General features: G+C 44.1%; 1 protein-coding gene across 16 annotated transcripts in view; it reads right to left on the minus strand.

Moving 5' to 3' along the window:
- The window catches only part of CACNA1G (calcium voltage-gated channel subunit alpha1 G), a 323,466-nt gene that overhangs the window by 119,514 nt on the left and 183,170 nt on the right, over window positions 1-20,782 (minus strand). For all 16 annotated transcript variants that reach the window (XM_033139211.1, XM_033139202.1, XM_033139207.1 and 13 more), the window contains exons 8-9: window positions 16,411-17,209; window positions 11,388-11,749 (exon numbers count right to left, since the gene is read on the minus strand). In XM_033139211.1, coding sequence (XP_032995102.1) covers window positions 11,388-11,749; window positions 16,411-17,209 — 1,161 coding nt within the window. The remainder of the gene's footprint in view (window positions 1-11,387; window positions 11,750-16,410; window positions 17,210-20,782) is intronic.

The following is a 20,782-nucleotide window of genomic DNA, read 5'->3' on the forward strand; positions in this document are numbered from 1 at the left end:
GTGTGTGTGTGTGTGTGTGTGTGTGTGTGTGGTGGGGAGAAAACTTTGATCAGGGAGTGGGTGTTAGCTACTCCTGACTTAGAGGCTAAATGGTACAATTTGAGCTAGTCAATTATCATCCTGTTCTTGATTCTAATAGCCAGTTCTAGGAGTTTTAGAAAAGTACTGGGAGGGAAAATAAGCATATATAAATGATAGTGGAAAAATTGCTGTATCAGACATCGCCAGTTACTATTGGTGTGTATCATCATACAATGTCTTACATATGAATTTGCTGAACAAAGCTCTGACTCCAACCACCCCCACCCAAATTGTATAGCAAATTCTTCAATAGAAGTTCCTAATCCCTTTGTAAAAGCCCAAACCAAGAGTTCTTTGACTAGGAAGCCCCCTTACCTAAACAAGGTTGAAACTTGCTTATTTTAAATATGGTTGTCCACTGATTTCTTTGCCATTATATGCATTCTTTATATCTCTTATTTACTTCTATCTTACACACCAGAACCATATCCACTAATTTTGGCTATGTGTTGACATGCTCTCATTAGAGTCTTATTAAGCTAATTACTCCCAATACAAAACAGGAAGTACATTTTTGAAAATCAGCTATCATGATGATTAACCGTTCCAGCAGCTACCATTAACATTGATTTCATTCCATTAGGGTTCCAGCAGCAAATCTTTAATAAGAATAACTCCTGTTTAAACAGCAAGTAAATTGAGTGTTGGTGATACAAAATCTATAGAGCACTGTGTTCCCTTCTCCCCCATATCAATCTAATTTATTCAGCTGTTCTTGCTCAGGGGTTTAAATGGATAATTCACACAAGCTATGTGGTAGGTGAACAGAATAGGCAGGAATAGATGGGGAGGTGACAAAAATGATGCCAGACTTTTGATCACTTGGCAAAAGAATGCTGGCACATAGCAGTAAAGATGGCAGTAAACTCACATGCAGTAAAATGGGATTCATCCGCCAAGCCATAAATGAGAATACATCATTATTTAAAGATGGGGCTTTATGGGAGGCTCATTCCTGCAAAATAGGCAGTAGTCAGATGCATAGAGAAAACAAGAAGATAGTTTGAAGCCAGCAGGAGGATCATAGAATCGTATTCTTCATAGTTGCACAGACCAGTGAGCAAACCCAACCTAAACATTTTAAAGTGGTTAGGGAAGCTTGCCAGATCAACTCTGGCTGGTGTAGCTGATCTCCCAATAGCTCCCTCCTTCAATATAGCAAGGAATGGGGAAATCTGTCCATTTTGATCTCTCTTGGTTTCTCATTTATAAAATCTTAAAGTCAGTTTTCTGAATTTTCACGTCAGTTTGCTTTTAAAAAAAGTCCTTATGAAAGTTCATGACTTTAGTACAAATCTCTCCTAATCTTTTTGTATGCAATTTCCCCTAACACATGTCTTCTTAATTTAATGCATTTTTGAATGTTAATTGCAATAATATATGCATTTTTATGCACAGTTTACCGTAGTACATGCATTTTTGTACACATTACTCGGTTGGAGAAGTGCATTGCAAATTTCACAGAAGTGTGAATTTCAAAAGAATGGCAATATTTCAGTTTGCCTAGTGTTTTGCAATGTGCAAATTAGGTAGGTTCGCCTTTAAATGAGAAATAAATTTACTTTCTCTCCTGACCCTACATCTAAGACTTTGGGACATCCTCATTAGTAGCCCATGGATCGCCATCTCAAAACTCACTACTACTTGACTTGTGATGCTATTAGAGTAAGCTGAAAACACTCAAATGAGGCTTATTCAACAGCATGTTTGCGAGAGTTTTTGTAAAAAAGGGGGGGGGGTTCCTTTTAAAAGTTTAACAATTTTGGGGTCTTCCTAATTAAAGCTCAACAACTTTCGGCGTGTCCTGGTTATTACATTTTGGAATATGGCAAACCTATTTAAATCCCACAATCATAGAAGATCTACAGTATTTGTTGATTCACAATCCTCATGCACAATCTCCACCTGAAACTCTGGGACATCCTTCATGATGGCATAACACCACATGGTTCCAGAGAATTTGATGTGCTTACAAGTAGCCGAGATGAGTGATACCAGAAAGTGGATCCTTCTACTCTGAGTGATGTACCATAGAAGCATCTGCTTCAGAACCATTAGCATCATTAGGGTTTAGAAACCATTAAAAAAAAATGTACACAGGGCATTTAGCTCACAGCTTTTGCTAATCTTTGATTACATACGCCGATTTCTTTCAAATTAATACATGTCTTGCTTAGCATGGTGGGCTGAGCAAAAACAGATAAAGGGCCCTGCATGGAGTATAACCAGAGCTGGACTCTGACTTTAAGCCTGTCCTCAAAATACTTGCTGTTGTGAAAACAACTCAAGATGGCATCTGCCCCTTTTGTACCTGATTTCCATGAGCAAGCAGTAATTGTAAAAGAAAACCCACCTACTGCGAAAAGAGCCATATTGCGCTCAGTGGTGATATTGCACATCATCACTAATGACAATCCCTGAATCCAAGCACATTGACTAGAGTGGATCCAAGCAGGAGCAGACACAAATATATACTAAAAACAGTACCTGCACGCCCACACACAAAACCACCAACCCCCAACAACCTGACACGAAAGCACAGCTATGTCCAGAAAATCCAGAATGAATATCCACAGCATGGGACAGAGAATGAGTGAGCTGCAGAATCCCCCATTCAGCCAGTGGCATTTTAATGACACAGTCAGCAAAAGAGAACAAAATAACACTACTATAAATTGCCACTCTGTTATTATTGTAAGTGACGGCATAATCAATGAAAAGACAATGTGTGGCCAAAATACTTGTTTGTAATTTTTAAGAAAGTACTTATTCATAGCGGGGAGGAAATAAATACAGCGCGAATTGTAGAACTGTAGTTGGAAGGGACCCACTGCAACACAGGAATCGAACCCACAACACCGCGATTAAGAGTCTCCTGCTCCACCAACTGAGCTATTGCCCATGGTGGGTGTGGGTGTGGGTGTTGGTGTCCTCACATAGCACAGTGACCTTAATTTGACTTTCAAAGTTCTGAAAAGGAGAAATGCTACCACATCTGAACCCTGTTCTTCTGCCTCCTGGTTTCCAGTCAGAGCCAATTCATAGAACCCTTGGTGTGTCATAAAGGACACGAGGGCCAAGTGGAAGCATATTGTAGCTGTGTCCCATTCAAAGCAGCCGTTTAATTCCCTTGCCACTTGTTCAAAATATTGTTCAGAATATCTGAGGAAGGGCAGGGAAAACTATGACTTGTCACCAGCTGGACAGTCTCCACCCACAGAAACCTGTCTTTATGTTGTGAGGTGATCACCATCCTGCTCAGCATTGCTCTGCTTTCCTTTGGGCCACATCAGCAAGGCTGGGGGGGGGCTATTGTCATCTGGGCTGCTAAGGAGCTCCAGGGCTTGTGCCCCTGGAAGGGCACTTTGGTGCTGCTAACACAGCGGTTTGACTTCACCACTGGAGGTGCACTCCACTGAGACAGATGGATGCCAACAATCTGAGATAAACCAGGCTGGGGAAACTCAATGAATGAATCACAAAATTGGAAGGGACCAGAAGTGCCATCTAGTCCAACCCCCTGCAATGCAGGAATCTTTGGCCCAATGTGGGGCTTGATCACACAACCCTGAGATTAAGAGCTTCATGCTCTTACCAACTGAGTTATCCTCCAAATTGCTGGACTCAGTGGCAGAGCTTCATGCTCCGGCACCAGGGGTGGAGAGCAGGCAGGGTGTGTGGCTGGTGCGCGTCCCGGGGGCGTGGCACACCGCCCGCAGGGGCGGGGGGCAGCCACGATGGCACCCCACTGGGATCGTGGTGCCGGGGGCAGTGCGCTCCCCCGCCCCCCTCTTCCTCCACCAGTGGCTGGACTCCAAACTTCCATCAGTCCCATCCAGTACAGTCAATAATTTACAGTCTCTATCCTTTCTAAAGTGAAAGAAGTTGAAACTAGTTTAGCTTCCACCTCCTCTTCCTGTAAAGGAACATAGCAGAGCCAGTATCATCTTGCTTAGGATGGGTAAGTGAAAGAACAAAGGCACTGTAAGCTCTGGGATCACTCTGTCCCAGCCCCCTGCGAATTATCACAAGATTCACTCAGATGAAGAGGTCCTTCTTTTCTTTAATTAGCTGTTGGCTCCACAGGAGGTAGAGAAGCAAACAAAATAAATCAGAGGGGAAAAGTCTAGATCAAGGAAGTGAACCAGTAAGTTAGTGATGCCTGCTACGGTCCTAGCACCTTAATCCACACTCCTTCTTCACAAATGAATACTGCGCCAAAAGGATGCGCCACATTTTTACAAGAAACTCTATCCTGCATTTGCCTGTAGACCTTTTAGTTTCCGATCCTTTCTGCAGGCACATTTTCCTTACATACCGTGGCACAGATGGGTGATATTTTCATGCTGCAATGGTTATTGGGTTTTAATGTTACTTAGTGACAACTTTACAACATTTGTACAGTCACCTGTTCAAGCCCCCTGCTGTTTGATGCACTAAGGATTAAGCTTTAAAACTCTTAAATGAGCTTTAAAAGTGCCTGAAAAGGTTACACTGGTATTTTGCAAACTGAGTGTGCACATTAGCTACTGTTTTGAGAGGTTCTTCCTTTGTAGACTTATTTAAAAAAAAAAAGAATGTCCTCCTATTGAATTACTTCCTTTTCTAAGCTTTCAAACAATTGCGTACCAGTAGTTTTATCACAGCAGGCCAGTCTACAGCTCCTGCCACAACCACAGATTTTTGTTTCATTTGCTCTCTCCCCCGCGCCATCTTTCAGGCTTGACTATCTCTGGGACCTTTCTGACTTAGATGCAGCTAAACACCTGGCTGCATAGTTCTTGTGTTTCTGCTGCCTTTGTTCCTATGGACTTATGCTGATCTCATACACGTATTTGACATTCCAGCCTTGGCTGACTTTGTGTTGCCAACACCACAGTGTGAGAGGTAATGAATGAATTAGAAGCAAAGGCCTCAATGGATGCAAATTAATATCCAGATATTTGTTAGAGGAAACCAGTGCTGTGCCTTCTTTCAACTGCAGCAAGAAGAAACAGCATGATGCATTTAGAGTCAGTGTGTGCCTTGGCAAGAGGGAAACCAAAGAAAGGATCCCAATGGATCAGCTTCATTGGAGATGTTAATTGCTCTATACTGCAATGCATTGCGGCTTGTATTCTAGGGTTGCCATATGTCTGGACATTACCAGGATTTCAAAGGTGAAAATGACATTGGGGGGAATATCCGAAAGTTCAACTTATTTTCCTTTAAAAAATCACAACAACCTGTGGGCTTTTGGGGTGTCCTGGTTCTTACTTTTTGAAACATGGCAACCCTATTTTCTATTTCATTGTATTGTATGTAGGTTTCCAGTTTCATTTCTATACCTTGTTTGTTATTTTGTAATCTGCACAGGGACTGTCTTAGTATTAAGTGGTACGTAAAATATATAAAATAAATAAATCGACAGGTTTCGCCCACCAGATCACATATTTGCCTTTGAATCTGCTTCCCCCCTTCTGTTTCGATAGTCTTTAGAAATTCTCAAAACTCAATGTTTCATACACAGTCTCACACAAACTTGTTTTGCTCTGCTTTATTTCCTTAGACCCTCTATTCATGTCTTTTACTCCCCTTCCCCGCAATCAAACCATGGTTGCTCTCATTCCCCCAACTGTTCCTTCAGGACCCTAATTATCTCTTTGCTTGGTTATTTACAATTAAATGGGAAGAAACTTGTTTCTTTGCTGCTTTTACAGTTGTTTGCTATTACCGCTCAGTCTGCCCTGATGGGATCTTTGCTATGCACTCAATAATGTTTCTGCTAATTCTTAGGCTACTACAGAAGACCAACTTTTGCTCTCCGAGCAGGGAGGGAAGCAGGGGGCGGCAGCAAGGAAATGGGTGGTGCTGGTGCATCAAGCATCCGGACGCCAAACTTCCTCTAATGCGTATTTGCGCAATCGGTGAGCAGCACTGGGTAGATCGCTCCGCCTCCCTGTGCGGATCGCCCCGCCCCGGGTGCACGTCATATTTGCCGCTCCAGGTACCCCAGCAGCTCCCTCCGCCACTGGTTGGGGGTCAAGTTCCTTAATCTCTAGGGGTGGCAAAGCAGTTGAACATGATGTGAACTGATGTGACAGCACTGGGATAACAGTGATACTAATTTTATTTACTAGATGATGTACAGTGTACCATTAATCTCCACAGAATGGGCCTGGCACTGCAGCTGTATCCATTCACATCTCCTTCTGCTAGCATGGCCCTTGAAAAATTTCAGTATGTTACAACCTCATTTTTAAAAACAGACTGTAAATCTGATATGTGAGGGATGTGTGCCACTTATTTCTATTAATAACAAATCTTCCAGTTTCTCATTATTATGGAAACCTGGTTAAGGGTGACATATATGATGCTTTAAGTAATTATGACAGCTCCTTCTTTCTAAAGAATAGCTGGTTTTCCTTAAAATGAATGTGCTGAGATTTCTGCTTTTAATTTTTTTAAGTATGATGTTCATGAGAATGACTCATTAGGAACACATATTCAGAAATAATGGGCAAAACTTCCCAAAGCTGTTAAGTCCAATTTTGTTTTAATATAGAGAAAGAATTGGTTATCATGAGCATTTAATGGGGACTCTAAACTTTACACTGCTCTCTCTCTCTCTGTGTTCTTGTGAGATAGTTTGAAGAAGGAACTAGTGTCAGAGTCCCTTAACCCAAGCGTGATTACAGGGTGACCTCATCCAAAGAAGTTGGGAGTGGGGAATTCTGCTCCTACTTACAGGGCCATATCTAGAGAGCAGCACTGGGTGGCTATACTTAGCCTCCCTGGCACTAGCTGCAATCTTGTTCCCAATGCTCTTTAAGCCATTAGGAATGGGCATCGTGGGATTTGGAGCGCTGTGTCATCAGTATAGTGATGATATCCAGCTCCATTTCTCTATTAGCATACCCTGGACTAGTCTCTGGATGAAGTGGTAGGTTGGAGGAGGGAAAATAAACCAGAGACTGAATCCTGACAAGTCCTGTAGTTTGGTGGCTCCTGGGTCTGGGATTTTCTTAATTGCCCACCCTCCATTTGAAGGAGCAAGTGCGCAGCTTGGGGTGCAGGTATGTGTGCACACCCGTGAGGATGTTATTAGAGCTACCTTTCTCACTGGAGGCCCAAGTGGGTACAGCAACTACTTTTGGCTGGTTCTCCAGCTACAAATGTGCCCGGCCAGGGAGAGCCTCACCCCTTTGACTCATATGCATAGGGAAACTCATGGTTGGATGACTGTAATACACTCTCTGTGGGGCTGGCCTTATAGCTAGTGCAGCAGCTGCAGCTAGTGCAGAATGTTGCCGTTAGACTGCTTCCTGGAGCACCGTTTCATGCACATGTTAACATCTCTCTTACATGTGTTGCTATACCAGCTCCCAATATGTTGCTAAAGCTCTCAAGCTCTTGGGAGCAGGCTATTTTAAGGAAAATCTTCTCCCACCATCACTGAGGTCAGCTAGAGGCCCACATGGCTGTGCTGCTGCCTTGAAAGGTCCATCTTGCAATTACCAGGGATATGGCCTTTTCCATTGTGACACTCTCTGTGGAACCATCTCCCCTCTGAGTTATGGCAGGCACCCACATTAATCCCTACTGCATCTGGAGATTCGGGGGGTTGGTTAATTTCTAACTTTTTCCCTAGTTCCAGGAATTTAGGAGAGTCTTGCTCCCCTCCAAAACTTATAACAATATCAACATTTCTGATACCAAATTATTCCACTTCATAGAACTAACAAAGCCAGGGTTCAGTGTGTATGGAAATACTTGTGTTCTATATTAGGCAAGAGAGCCTAATATAAAAACTAATAAAGTCAATTGCTCATAAAGTCCTTCATTTCTTTTTAAACAACCTATCCATGCAGATACATTTGGTGACATTGATTTGTTTGTTCTTAAAGGGTTTTTTTTTTTTTGAGGGGGGGAAAGGTCACATTCACCATTTATAATCTCAGCAGAAGGGCCAGAGCTATCAATTCTCAGCTCTAATTCCCTATCTCATAACTGTCAGATTATGAAACTGCAAACTGTAAGCCTCAGGAGTTTACAGAAAAACATCTCCTTATTCTCTACTGCCGCTTTAATCAGATGAATTAATAAAAGCAGGATTCAACATTTGCTATTCACTCCAATATTGAGGGTAGCTGGAGCGGAGGGAAATAGGACATTGGATTCTCTAATCTTTTCTTAAAAAGAAAAGAAAGAAAAAGAAGATAGCACACTGAAACCCAGAGTACTCACTTACCAATCACCTTTCTACCCCAGTCCCAGGTTTTTCCAGCTATGACATCTTTTAAGCCCCTCTGAGTGCATCACATAATCACTTTCTAACCATAAGGTAACAGTCCCACTCTATTTTGCCTTGTTCTGAGCACAACTGGAATACTGTGCCCAATTCTGGGCACCACAATTTAAGAAGGATGTTGACAAGCTGTAACATGTGCAGAGGAGGGCAACCAAGGTGATCAAGGGTCTGGAAACCAAGCCTTACGAGGAGCGGTTGAAGGAGCTGGGTGTGTTTAGCCTGGAAAAGAGGAGACTGAGAGGAGGTTTTCAAATATATTAAAGGCTGTCACATGAAAGAGGGAGCAGGCTTGTTTTCTCCAGACCTGGAGGGTAGGACTTGAACCAATGGCTTCAAGTTACAAGAAAAGAGATTCCAACTAAACACATGGAAAAGCTTTCTGACAGTAAGAGCTGTCTGACAGTGGAATGGTCTCTCTCAGGAGGTTGTAGACTCTCCTTCCTTGGAGGCTTTTAAGCAGATGTTGGATGGCTATATGAGAGGGATGCTTCAGCTGAGATTCCTGCATTGCAGGGAGTTGGACTTGATGACCCTCTGGGTCCCTTACAACTCTACAGTTCTATGATTCTATATTCCTAGGGACAGTGGTGCTACAGGTTCTACTGCCTAGCAGACCCACCTCTCTCTCTAATCAACTGCAACTGCCTGGTATGCTGAAAGTGCTGTTGGACTCCAACTCCCATTAACCCTTCCCATCATGACCAATGTGAGTTGAGCAGTGAGGGTTGCAGTCCAACAACACCTGGAGGACCACATGCTCCCCACCATTTCTTGGTGGCAAACTCTTTCCCGTGGGTGTTCCCAAAGATAGCATATTTTTTAATCACCATAAGAGCACACCCGGCAACATGATCACTTCTCTTGCATGCCCTTGGTAGGTTTTCTGTTATGGTAAGAGGGGTAAATGGGAAGGGCAGAGGAACTGCTAAGGTTGTCTCCCCATCACAGGAAACAATACCTGAGTTAGACAGAGGTGACATTTCCCTCTGTGCTTCAAACTATCAAAAATGTAGAATGTGAACTTTGCATCAACTTTTCTAGTTTCCCCTCCAGACTCCAAAGGAATGATCCACTTGGTATTATGATTAAAAGAATAATGAATTTCAAAAGCAATCCATCAATCCTTATTTCAGCTATGGAGACAAATTTTGAGTAAGGTCAAGAAAGGAAGGTCAAACAGCATGTGACAGATCCTAAGAGGACCTAAGTGTGCCTTTCCATTTAAGGCATAACAAAAACAAAGGTTAATCAGCCACATTGCATTAAGATTTCAGGAAACATGCTTGCTTGAAAGGACACATTTAGCACACCAAAGGGGCATCAGCCACCATAATGTACAACCACTGATGCATTAATACACCAGGATGGCACTAGGATCTACAATTATACCTGCAGAATTTGGTTTACAGCTATTATTCTGGCACATTGGGAGCTACAGAAATGAGAAGTAAAGCAACTGCACTAAACCGTAAGTGACTATGCCAATAGGGAAGGGGGAGCTAGAAAAGAAGAAAAAGGAGCACATCTGAAGGACAGCTTGTTTAACAGATTCAATATGTTCAGTACGTTCAATGCAACTCGCTTCCAAGGGGCAGAGCAATCTTAACCAAGGTGTGACTGAGCAGCTTGGCCACAGCTGCATTTGCAACCCCACTGCTTATGCTGGCTGGGGCATAAGACAGGAGCAGGGGAAACTCTGCTCAGTGTAAGGAGAGTCTGGAGCAGGTGTAGTGATCGGTCCCAATGCTGGATTGGGTGGAATGTCGTCAAGTGCCAGCCTTGTACCCAGCTCAGGATACACTGGATTCCAGGCCAGCAAAACCACTCCTCCTCTCCTGAATGCTCTGTTGGGGGGCTTTCCTTGGACTACTGTTGATGAGAATCTAACCTGCAGGAAATCCACCTGCCCATGCTTTCAGTAGGTGGGACAGAGAGCTCCATATGGGAAGAGTGACACTGACATCACTAGGGGTGGAGTTCTTTATGAAGATGCCACCAGGTTGGTGATGCCTCTAACTACCTTATGAGACTTTATTCCTTTTTTTTTACATTATGTTGAAAACCATATTTAAAATTTTCCATGACTTCTGAAATTAAATGGAATGACAATAATTTAGGACTCTGTATGGGAAGTGGGCGACAAAGTCAACCTGATGCTTCAGGGGGAAAGTTGGGTTTCACAGAACTAGAAGCCAAAGTATTTGATTGACCCTTTGACACTGAACAACACTGACACAGACCTATGAGAACTGGACTATGTCTTAAATCAGGAACTGTACATAACAACCATGTACCACTTGCCAGTAACAGAATGTAATCAGTGCTGGCATTTTTATTTTGGTCATATCAACTGTGCACCAAAGCAGACACATTTCTAAATAAAGGGCACCCCACAATATGACTGACTGGAGCAAAATCATGCCTAAGTATCGGAATACACCATAATCCAAATTTTATGGGGAAGCCTGCATTAAAAAAACACTCATAAAAAACACCAAGCATGCAATTACAGTACTTATTTCACAAAATAACTTGCATATATGTTGTTTGCAAGTTAGCTATTATAAAATCAAATGTAAATGATTTATTGAGGTAAGCAAATAGTCTTGTGGCGTTTGGAGAATTACTGTAAAAATGCAAGGAGAGAGAGCGCAAAGCATTGTAAAGATGGCTTCACTTGCTTACATTCTCAGACCAAGTGTCACTGAACTCCATTCACCAGTGTGCAGTTCTCCACACTAAGTAGCACAACCAGAAGTGCTCCCCCAAGATCTGCAGCTTTGTTGCCCTTGCAGCGCTCCATAACTTCATTCAACAACAGACCAGAACAAACACAGCTAAACAGAGCAAGTCATGAAAGGAAGAGGTCAGCATTAATCGATGCTGTGTGGTATGAAATCCCACTCAAGGGGCTGAGAGCAGAACCAGGATGGAGCTAATGAGGCCAGCATTTGGGGTGCCTCTGCTGCAGGGAGAGTCTAACTATAACTACTAAAGTACAGAGGGCTCTGCTTACCTGCTCGTGATACTCAATCCCCATGCTGAGGGTATTGATCAGGATAGCTATCATGATCCCACGACCAAAGTACTTGCTATCTACAATCTTCCGAAACGTCTCACAAACCACCTTCCAGAAGGCTAGGAACTTTAAGGTGTTTCTTCCCCTGGCTTTCCAACGCTGAGGGTCCCTCTGATCACTGTAATGAGCATCCTGAGTAAACTCATATACTCCGTCGCTGTCAGAATCTCCCACTTCATTGTCCACCAGCTCTGGATCGTTAGCCAAGGTCTTCATGCAGTACGGACAACTATCTGGGTTGCAAGTATTGTTGGGTTTCCCAGACTGGCTGGAAATCTTGCAGGAACTTTGACAAGCACCTGAAACAAGGACAAAGAAAACCACACCCTCTGTTATTTCACTAAAAATCTTGGAAATCTCTTTCCAGAGCAGCCGAACAATGTCAGTGTCCAACTGCAGTTTGTGAAAGCTCAATAATTTCACACCTGATGTATGAGGAGAACCTCTGTCCCGCTTGAGTGGTTATCTCCAACCAATGCAAAAACAGGATGTGTGTATAACTTACCATGGCTAGAACAAAATTTGAACCATAATTTTCGACTATCTACTGAACCTTAACCAAGACCCTTACTAAGAGATTGATAAGTAGGAGGATACATTGGATTCTAAAAACATGGTGATTTTTGATGCTAAGCATCAGCCCGCCCCCTGCATTCTCCAGCACGGTTGTCCAAAAGGTCAGTCCCAATTTAAGGAGAAGAGAATTGAAGGGCACAAGTCAAAGAGAGCAAGAGGTGGGAGGATGGGAAAAACACAGAAGTGGGACATCAAATGAACCAGAGGGGCCCTTTCAGGAATAGCTTAAACAGCCTCTGTTGAGAAAACAAATCAAGTGCCGCATATATGCTGCAGCTGAAAAAGGAGCTACATTCCAGTTTCTCCTTCCTCTTCCATAGCTTCTAGAACTCGCTGCCAGGTATGAGATCCCAAGGGACCTTGTTTCCCTGTCATTCCCTCCCCAGCAATTGTCAGCCAATGATTTGGAGGGCTGTGACACAAGTTAAGTTCTGCTAGGTATTACAGGTAGGGGTACTACCAGACACAATTTCACTTGCAGGCAATGTGTTTGCTGTCACTTCTGCTTACATCCCGGGGTTCCACCACTAGCGAGGAAACATGCACCAGCCAGTAAGCTATTATAATGAATGCAGGCAAGGTTTCATTTGAAAGAAGCTTTGTGCAGAAATTAGGCCTGTTCTGCTGCTTCTTTAAAATTCTCCATTGGTCAGAATTCAGAAGCAACTCATGCAACACATAGCAAGAGACCCATGAATGGCTGCCACCCTACCTATGGGAATGCTTTAGGTGTCTCAGCCTGATTCAGCACAAATAGCAGGATTATGTTGCAGAATTTAGGTATCACAGTGAAGTGTGTGCGTCCATGTGAGCTGCCAGAGATGATGGCCCAGTTTCAACTAACCCAGAGTGCTAGCAGAAGCCTGTGCAGGGGCTCACACTAGCACAACAGGGCTCCCCTCTTCTCCTCCCCCTATGCACCATCACACCTCCCCCAGATCTGGTCTGGAGGTTTGGGATACCCTGAGAAGAGAGCACAGGGCTAGGAGAGGGAAAGATCATTGCACCTGGCAAGCAGAATACTTGCACTGATGTAACAATCATAAGACTATGATGTTAAATTCCACCCAGTGGTCCGGACACCATTTCCCCATAGGATCGCTATTTTTGAAAAGCATCTTCTGAAATATTTTTCTGCAAGAGGAATCTGGAAACTCCTCAAAATGTTGAAAATTTAAAATGCTCTCCAACTTAATTTCTGTTGCGTTTTCTTCAAACAGAAGCTTCAGCGGTGTACATATAACTGGGCAAATATTTCTCTATGGAGCAAGACCTATGAGGTCAGAATTGTCACCTCTCATCACTGCAACCCAACACCCTTCATAACAACACAGCATGCTCTATGTTTTGTGATATGCTGATTTAAGACAGCCTTTCATTTTTCATACTCTGAAGCTGGGAGGAGGTGGGGAAGACACTAAAACATTTTTGTGTTTATATATATAGCTATAGGGGACACACACACACACACACAGAGAGAGAGAGAGAGAGAGAGAGAGAGAGAGTTGATACAGTTGATCCTATTCTATCTCACCTCCTTAAGCTCATGACCTAAGAGCAGATAGGATACTTTTGGGGGGGGGGGTGTCAAATATCCTCTGAATTTCTTCACCTTATCACCTCTCCCAAAGAAGAAAATCCATGATACTGCTCATTTCCACACCCTAATTTTTTGAAATGTATTGCTAAGCCACGAATGTCTGCTAACTAACTTTGAAGATGAATAAAAAAAGAGAAAAGAATGAGTGACAGCTGTCCACTGCCAAGAGTTCACAGTCACCTCATTACACATTTGGCTATTAAGGTAAAACAAAAAGCAATCAGCTCTTCTGGCACCTGGAATATTAGGATCTGTAATTAGAGACAAGCACTGCAGCCAGCAAGCTGCTTGGGTGTTCCTGCTGTTTGCTGATACTTCAACATTAACAACTTCCCCCTAAACATATCATTCTCAAATCATTTTCTCGCAGTGGCTGAGGCCAGCTGACAGATGGTCCCCCACCAGATGACAAGGATACAAAGAGTCTCCAGTTCATGCTAGCTCTGATGGAATGAAGAGTTTGTCTCCAGAATGCACCCCTGACCCGGTTGCAACGTCTCTCTCATTTCAAAGCCAGCAGGGGAAACTCCTATGGCTGATATAAGGCAGATAATAAGATTTTGGCGACCTGGCCCTGCACCACATCACATCCAGACATATTTTCTTAGGGATCTCTCTAATGGCAAACATCATGTTCTGCTCATGTGTTGAAGGGGAAAGCATCATATACATCTGCATATATAAATACTCACAGGTGTGTGGCTGCCTACCAAAACATATCATGTTCAGATAGGGCAGCTCTTACAAGTTACATAATGTGCAGCCTGATCCTATGCATGCTTGTTTGAAAGCAAGTCCCAGGTAAGTGTGCTTAAGACTGCAGCCTAAGAGGTCACCTTCCTAAGAAGTTAAGGAAGAACGTCCAAGTCATTAGACTGTTCTTCACTGTTATGAAAGAATATGGACATAGGCAGGAAACAGATGCAAAGACAAATTCACTTTCTTAGTTCAAAGCCCTGAATATTTCCACATTTGCAATGATGTACATTGGGGATAGGGAGCCTGTAGCCTACACATGTTGTTGGACTCCAATACCCATCAGTCCCAGCCAGCATACATACACGAACAAAGTTATTTCTTTCCTCTCTCATTGCTTTTAGACAAATATTTAGGCAACAGCAACTCTCAGAATGATGGAATGACTGCCCCAACTAAATAGGAGGCCTACCAGTCACCACCTTGACATAATGTGTCCTGCAGATGGAGAAAGTATCGAAACAGCACTTCTGTCTCTAACACAAAGTCAGGCCCAGAGAAGGATGCTTAGAGCACTGGTCTTTAACTGGTGGCTTAGGGCCTGGTTTAAGGTTGGTCGTAACAGCAGCATGGCCTCCATACAAATATGTGGTTAAAAATTAATTAAGAATTAATTAATTAATTAAGAAGGTCCTCAAATGAATATTTGGGTTAAAGGTGGGTCCCTGTTCTGAAAAGGTTGAAGACTGCTGACTTAGAGCAAGTGGGTCAGGTCTGTGACTGGGGGGCACAGAACAGCTGACTTGCTATCAACACAAATTTGCTTAACATGTTACTTTGTTACAACCAATTTGAAAAAATAAAGCTCTATCTTTTCATTTTCTGCCCCCATTTCATATTTCCCAGTGGGGCAGGTTGGGAGGAGGTACCGTATTTTTCGCACCATAAAATACACCTGACCGTAAGGCGCACCTAGTTTTTAGAGGAGGAAAACAAGAAAAAAAATTCTGAGGGAGAATTGGGGGGGGGTCACTTTTTGGGAGGGGGTGCTCCTTCAAGTACTGTCTGTGGAGCGTCTGCCTCCTGCCTGACCTTTCACACTCGCATCGCCTTCTCCTCCGTGCCTTCTTCAAACTGGTGTCAGCCTCCCCCCCACACACACCTCACATATTTACGGAGGGTATCAGGGGCAAGGGGGCATATTCTGGGAAAGTTTCAGGGTGGGCAGTTTCTAGGGATGGGGGCAAAAGCGACAGCTTCTCTAGGGCTGAGCCAGGCTGTCACTGTGCTTGCTTTAAAGGAGGAGCCCACAGAAGGCAGGCAGGCAGGCAGGCAAGGCAAGGCAAAGCCAGGCCAGGCCAGGCAGGGGCGTGAGCCAAGCTCAGCCCCGGAGAGGAGCCGCTGCCTCCTCCTCCTCCTCCTCCCGCCTGCCGCTTGCTCTTCCCAGGGCGGAGATAGGCTACCAAGCCTGCTCCAGCGAGAGGCAGCGGCGGGAGGAGGCGGAGGCTCCTCTCTGGGCCTGAGCCAGACTTGTGCCCGCCCGCCCGCCTGCCTTCTGTGGATGGCTCCTTTCAAGCAAGCAAAGTGAGAGCCCGGCTCAGCTCCGTAGAGGCTGTCGCTTTTGTAAGCGGAGCAACAGCCTCTCCAGGGCTGAGCCGGGCTCTCGCTTTGCTTGCGAGTGGTGGAGGGACGAGCAGCGAGAAAGGAGCCCTTTCTCACTGCTGCCTCTCGCTGGGGCCTCTCCCCAACTGTGGCTACCAAGCCTGCTCTTGCGAGCGGGCCTTCGCTCCATAAGGAGCACAGACATTTCCCCTTCCCTTTTAGGAGGGAAAAAGTGCGTCTTATGGAGTGAAAAATACGGTAATCAACACACCCAAAATGAATTCTGTCCGATGAATTGGTTTAGTTAGATCCTTATAAACTAACTTCTGCCTTAGTTTTGAAATGAGGACAACCCGAATTGTCCCAAATCTCACCTGACCATAATCAATGGCAGCCCTGCCTGGAAAGGTAAGTTAGGGATAAACTGCGGCTCTGCCTTCCATCTAAGTGGCATCTTAGTGGCTGACACCCTACCCAAACACTTACCAGTGCTCTGTGTCTCCAGTAGCTTCTGCATTGGACTATACGGTCCGGGGGGGATATTAAGGTTCATCAGGGTGCTGGCCCCAGGGTTCAGTGTGGGCTCTCCTAAACCTTTTTCTTTCAGCAGTTCATGGGAGTTACTTGGGTGTACAGTAGGGTAGACCTTGCTGCCAACCACAGTCCTGGGAAGCACCTCTGGCCCCGGTAAGCTGAGACCAGGCTGAGGCGGGAGAGATGATCTGCAGCGAATGGGCTCAAAATGACAGTCTGCATGGTAGATGCTGTGAACGGACTCAGCGTTGCTGGCAGTGGGGTGAGGGTTGGCTGTTGGAGGGAGCATCAGCCTATTTGCACCATTGTGAAGCGAGCTGGTTTCGACGTCGCTGATTTCAGGGCTGGCGCGTGGTGCCTGTAGGCTTCCGTTGCCCAGGTGATAGTGGTGGTGGTGGTGATGGTGGTGGTGAATGAGATGATGCACCGAGGATCTTTTCCGCGGCCGGTGTTTGCACGGCTGCCGCTCTGCACTGCTCCTGCTACCCGGGCTGGAGAGAAACCCCATCCTCACCCCTGTGGTTCGGTAGACCTCCACCAGTTGCTTGCTGGCCTTACGGAGGACATAGACAAGATATTTGAGGAGTTCATCATAGCAGCTCCCTGGCTCTGAGAAGCTGGCCAGAGTGCTTGCATTGGAGAGGTAGCGGATTCGCTGCTCCTTCATCAGCTGGCTCTCCCGCTGCTTGGTCTCCGAGAACTGAGTTGCTATGACCACTAAGCAGAGGTTTATCATGAAGAAAGAGCCCACCTGTAAGGGAAGGAGGTGTGTGTGAGTATTCCTACATCCAGGGAAGAAGCCTGAAGCAAGTGTATCTGAGAGAGAACCAGTCATTAAAAAAAAAGTATCTCCAAAACTAGAGCTGAGCCAGCATTTCTCAGAAAACTCCCTCCCCACTGCCTCCCCAGGAACATTTCTAAGATTTTTTGCTTTTTCTGAACCCCCTAGTAAAAGAGAACCACTTCATGGAATTCCCCCCCCCCTCATATTTCTTTTGGTAGCATCCACTATTCCTACGTCCACCACCTCAGCAAACCACCACCATTGCCCTGATACAACACTAGGTCATGTGGTCCAATATGGTTGGTGATGCTGGTGGTGGCAGGGCCAATGCTAATGGGAAATCTCAAGAAACTGTTGGAAAACTTCTCCTCACCTTGGAAAAATGGTCCCCCTCTCTCACCCCCAAAAATATCTTCATGCAAATAGAATGGGGAATTTCAACTGGCACTTTGCACACAGCTCTATTAAAAACCAACTTTAAAAGATTAAACAAGTATTATCTCATCACATGATGAAAAACAAAAATCTGACACCAAACCTCTTAATTGTCTGCCCTCAATACTACGGTCTGAAGGGTACAGGATAATCCAGTGTGGGATCTGGTCAGTGCCTGGAAGGAAGACTTATTGGGACTAACAAGGGGACAAACTTACAGGGTTGGCTCCAGATTTAAGTTGATTCCCTTTGATTTCATGAACTAACTGGCCCCATTAACTAACTGGTTCCTGCTTCCATGTCTGCCTGCCTGCACTGCTCATTTGCTTACTCACACTGCTGCTAGGTCCAGACCGCTCCATTACCTGGAGGAGCGGTCAAGGCAAGTGGAGGTTGCTCCTCCTTCTCTTCCCTCTTGTAACTGCTCCTACGCTTGGTGAGGGCAGGTGAACAGAGGATAGTGACACCAGAAACCAGACACAGGGTGAAGGTGTTGCAGGTGCCATCAGGAAGCCCTTTGCTAGGCTACAGGCCTTGGCAACTGCCCAATAATGCCAACTCCTGACACCGATCCAAGCTGTCTCCTTTTGTAAGTCTACAGCTCAGTTATCCAGAGGTGGTGTGCTTATGTTTACGAAACTACACTGATGTTCTCAGCCCCAGGAGTCACTCAGGAAGTGCACCTGTGTCTAAAAATCACAATATGGGAAGTGGCTGACAACAAAGGCTAGTGTCATGTAATAGAAAGCGTAGCCCCAAACCCCGTCCCAGTCAAGAGCAGTCATTGTCACATTCTGTGTGTGACTCACGCGGTGGATATTCCTTGCCCTGTTCTTTTCTTTTCTTCCACATCAAAGACTCTCAAGCTTCCTCACCTCAGGGACACCCACTCCTCAGTTCCGCAGATGACATAAAGAGCTCAAAGCAGAAGGGAGATTTATTGTGACTTAGAAGGGTTTCTCTAATTTTTGCTTCCCGGTAGTCAGCGCTTGCTTATTATCACAATTAAGTAGCATTTCTTTCTCCCATGCATTTACTTTTCAGGACAGATTTTTCCTTTGCAGAAAGGACTGGCAGCTTTGCAAACAGATCTCCCGCTTTGTTAACTGGAATTGCGGAGAGGCTGTAACCCAACAACAGCAGCTGTCTGCAGCGAAAGATTGGATACTTTACTCTGAAACAGTCTTTTCATCAGGCTGCATTTTCAGGAGATCATGATCATCATTCAGCTTTGAAAAGGACCCAGTAACTAGCCTCCTCTCTTGGCTACCGTATACCTTCAGATATACGATCTGTGCATGTCACCTCAACAGTAGGAAGATGCTGATTCATTTCCCCTTTCATTGCCATCAAGGAGGAAAGGAAACATACAATCTGTTCATACCCCTCATGCCTATGAGACTGCAAGTCAGTCTGCTTAACTATGTGGATACCAAGTAGCTGCGCATCCATGCACATTAGCTTCCTTAAGACTGTGTGCTTGTACTCTGACTAGAAGGCCAACATACTCACCTGGCTTATAATTCTGCCAGATGCAATGCCTGACCTCAGCTATCCATGTTTTGGCAACATCCAGGCTAGATGACTCACTTTCTCAGCAAACCTACCTAGAGAGGTCTAATTAGTTGCCTTAGTTATCCATGCACATGTCACATCCAATTTGAATTACTGCAATGTGCTCTTTGTGGGGCTGCCTTTGAAGACTGTTTGGAAACTGCAACTTGTAAAAATTGAGCTTTCTAGCAAACAAAACTTATCACACCAATATTATATAAATTAATTCTAATTTGTTTTATAGTATTTTAACTTTTTAAAAATACTTTATAGTATTTTTAACTTTTTAATGTTTTAAAGTGTGGTTATGATCTTTTCTTGATTTTCTTGTTTTATCTTTTTGTAAACCACTTTGGGTTATTTTTTTTAATAAACAATCAAACAGTGTATGAATTTTATTAAATAAATAAATAAATAAATAAATAATACCAGTTGCAGTGGTTGCTAGTGCATTTCTGGACCCAATATAAAGGGCTGCTTTTAAAGTGCATGCCCTTTAAACACTTGTATGGTTAGGGACAGACCACCTGCATCCATATCATCCTGTCTATTCCTTGAGAACGGCATTGTGGTGTTTGCTTAAGTCCCCACTGGTAAAGGTGAACAGGTTGCTGGGCTCTCAAAAAAACACCTTCTCAGCAGTGGCTTCACCACTATCAAACTCAGTCCTTTCTGAAATTCATCCCTGTCAATGTTTAACAGGGCCTTAGAATCATAAAAGTTGGAAGGGGATCCGAGGGTCATCTAGTCCAACCCTCTGCAATGCAGAAATCTCAACTAACTCATGCATGACAGATGGCCATCCAACCTCTGCTTTAAAACCTCCAAGGAAGGACAGTCCACCACTTCCCAAAGGAGTCCGTTCCACTGTTGCACAGCCCTTACTCTGTCAGAAAGTTATTCCTGATGCTTAGTCGGAAATCTCCTTTCTTGTAACTTGAAGCCATTGTTTTGAGTCCTACCCTCCAGAGCAGGAGAAAACAAACACTCCATTTTCCACGTGAAGGATCTATTTTTTTCCCCTCAGTGGCCTTTGGGGGTTAATATATATTGAAATTTTAGGCTGGGCTTTGTTCATATATTTATTTATTTATTTTTTTGCTAAATGTTCATTTCATTTTCAGAGTAGTCATGGAACAAATATTTGTATTATAACACAATGTAATATTGTTGTGTTTTTAAATACTGTTGTGAGCTGCTTTCTGAAGACTCTCTCTTGAACCATGAAATATAAGAACCCAATTCTGTTTCTGGCTCAACGTGGCCATGAATCAATTAAATCAGAGAGCCTTAACATCATTCAGGTTCTGGTCCTGGATTCTGGGTCCCCTTCCCTAGATGTTTTCACCTCACCTTTCAGCCATTTAGGTATGATTAAATATTCATCTCAGCCTAAGGAATCTAGAATGATCTTAGCAAGCTGACCTCTAAGTGTGTTTACAGTGCCTAAGACCAAGTCACTTTGTTTCTGATCAAAACAGAACGAATTGTTCCGGGGTTTATAAACATATAAATGTTCTTTGTCCATGTGTGCTATCACATGTAATACTA

This window comes from Lacerta agilis, chromosome 2 (genome assembly GCF_009819535.1).
Source record: "Lacerta agilis isolate rLacAgi1 chromosome 2, rLacAgi1.pri, whole genome shotgun sequence".
NCBI lineage: Eukaryota > Metazoa > Chordata > Lepidosauria > Squamata > Lacertidae > Lacerta > Lacerta agilis.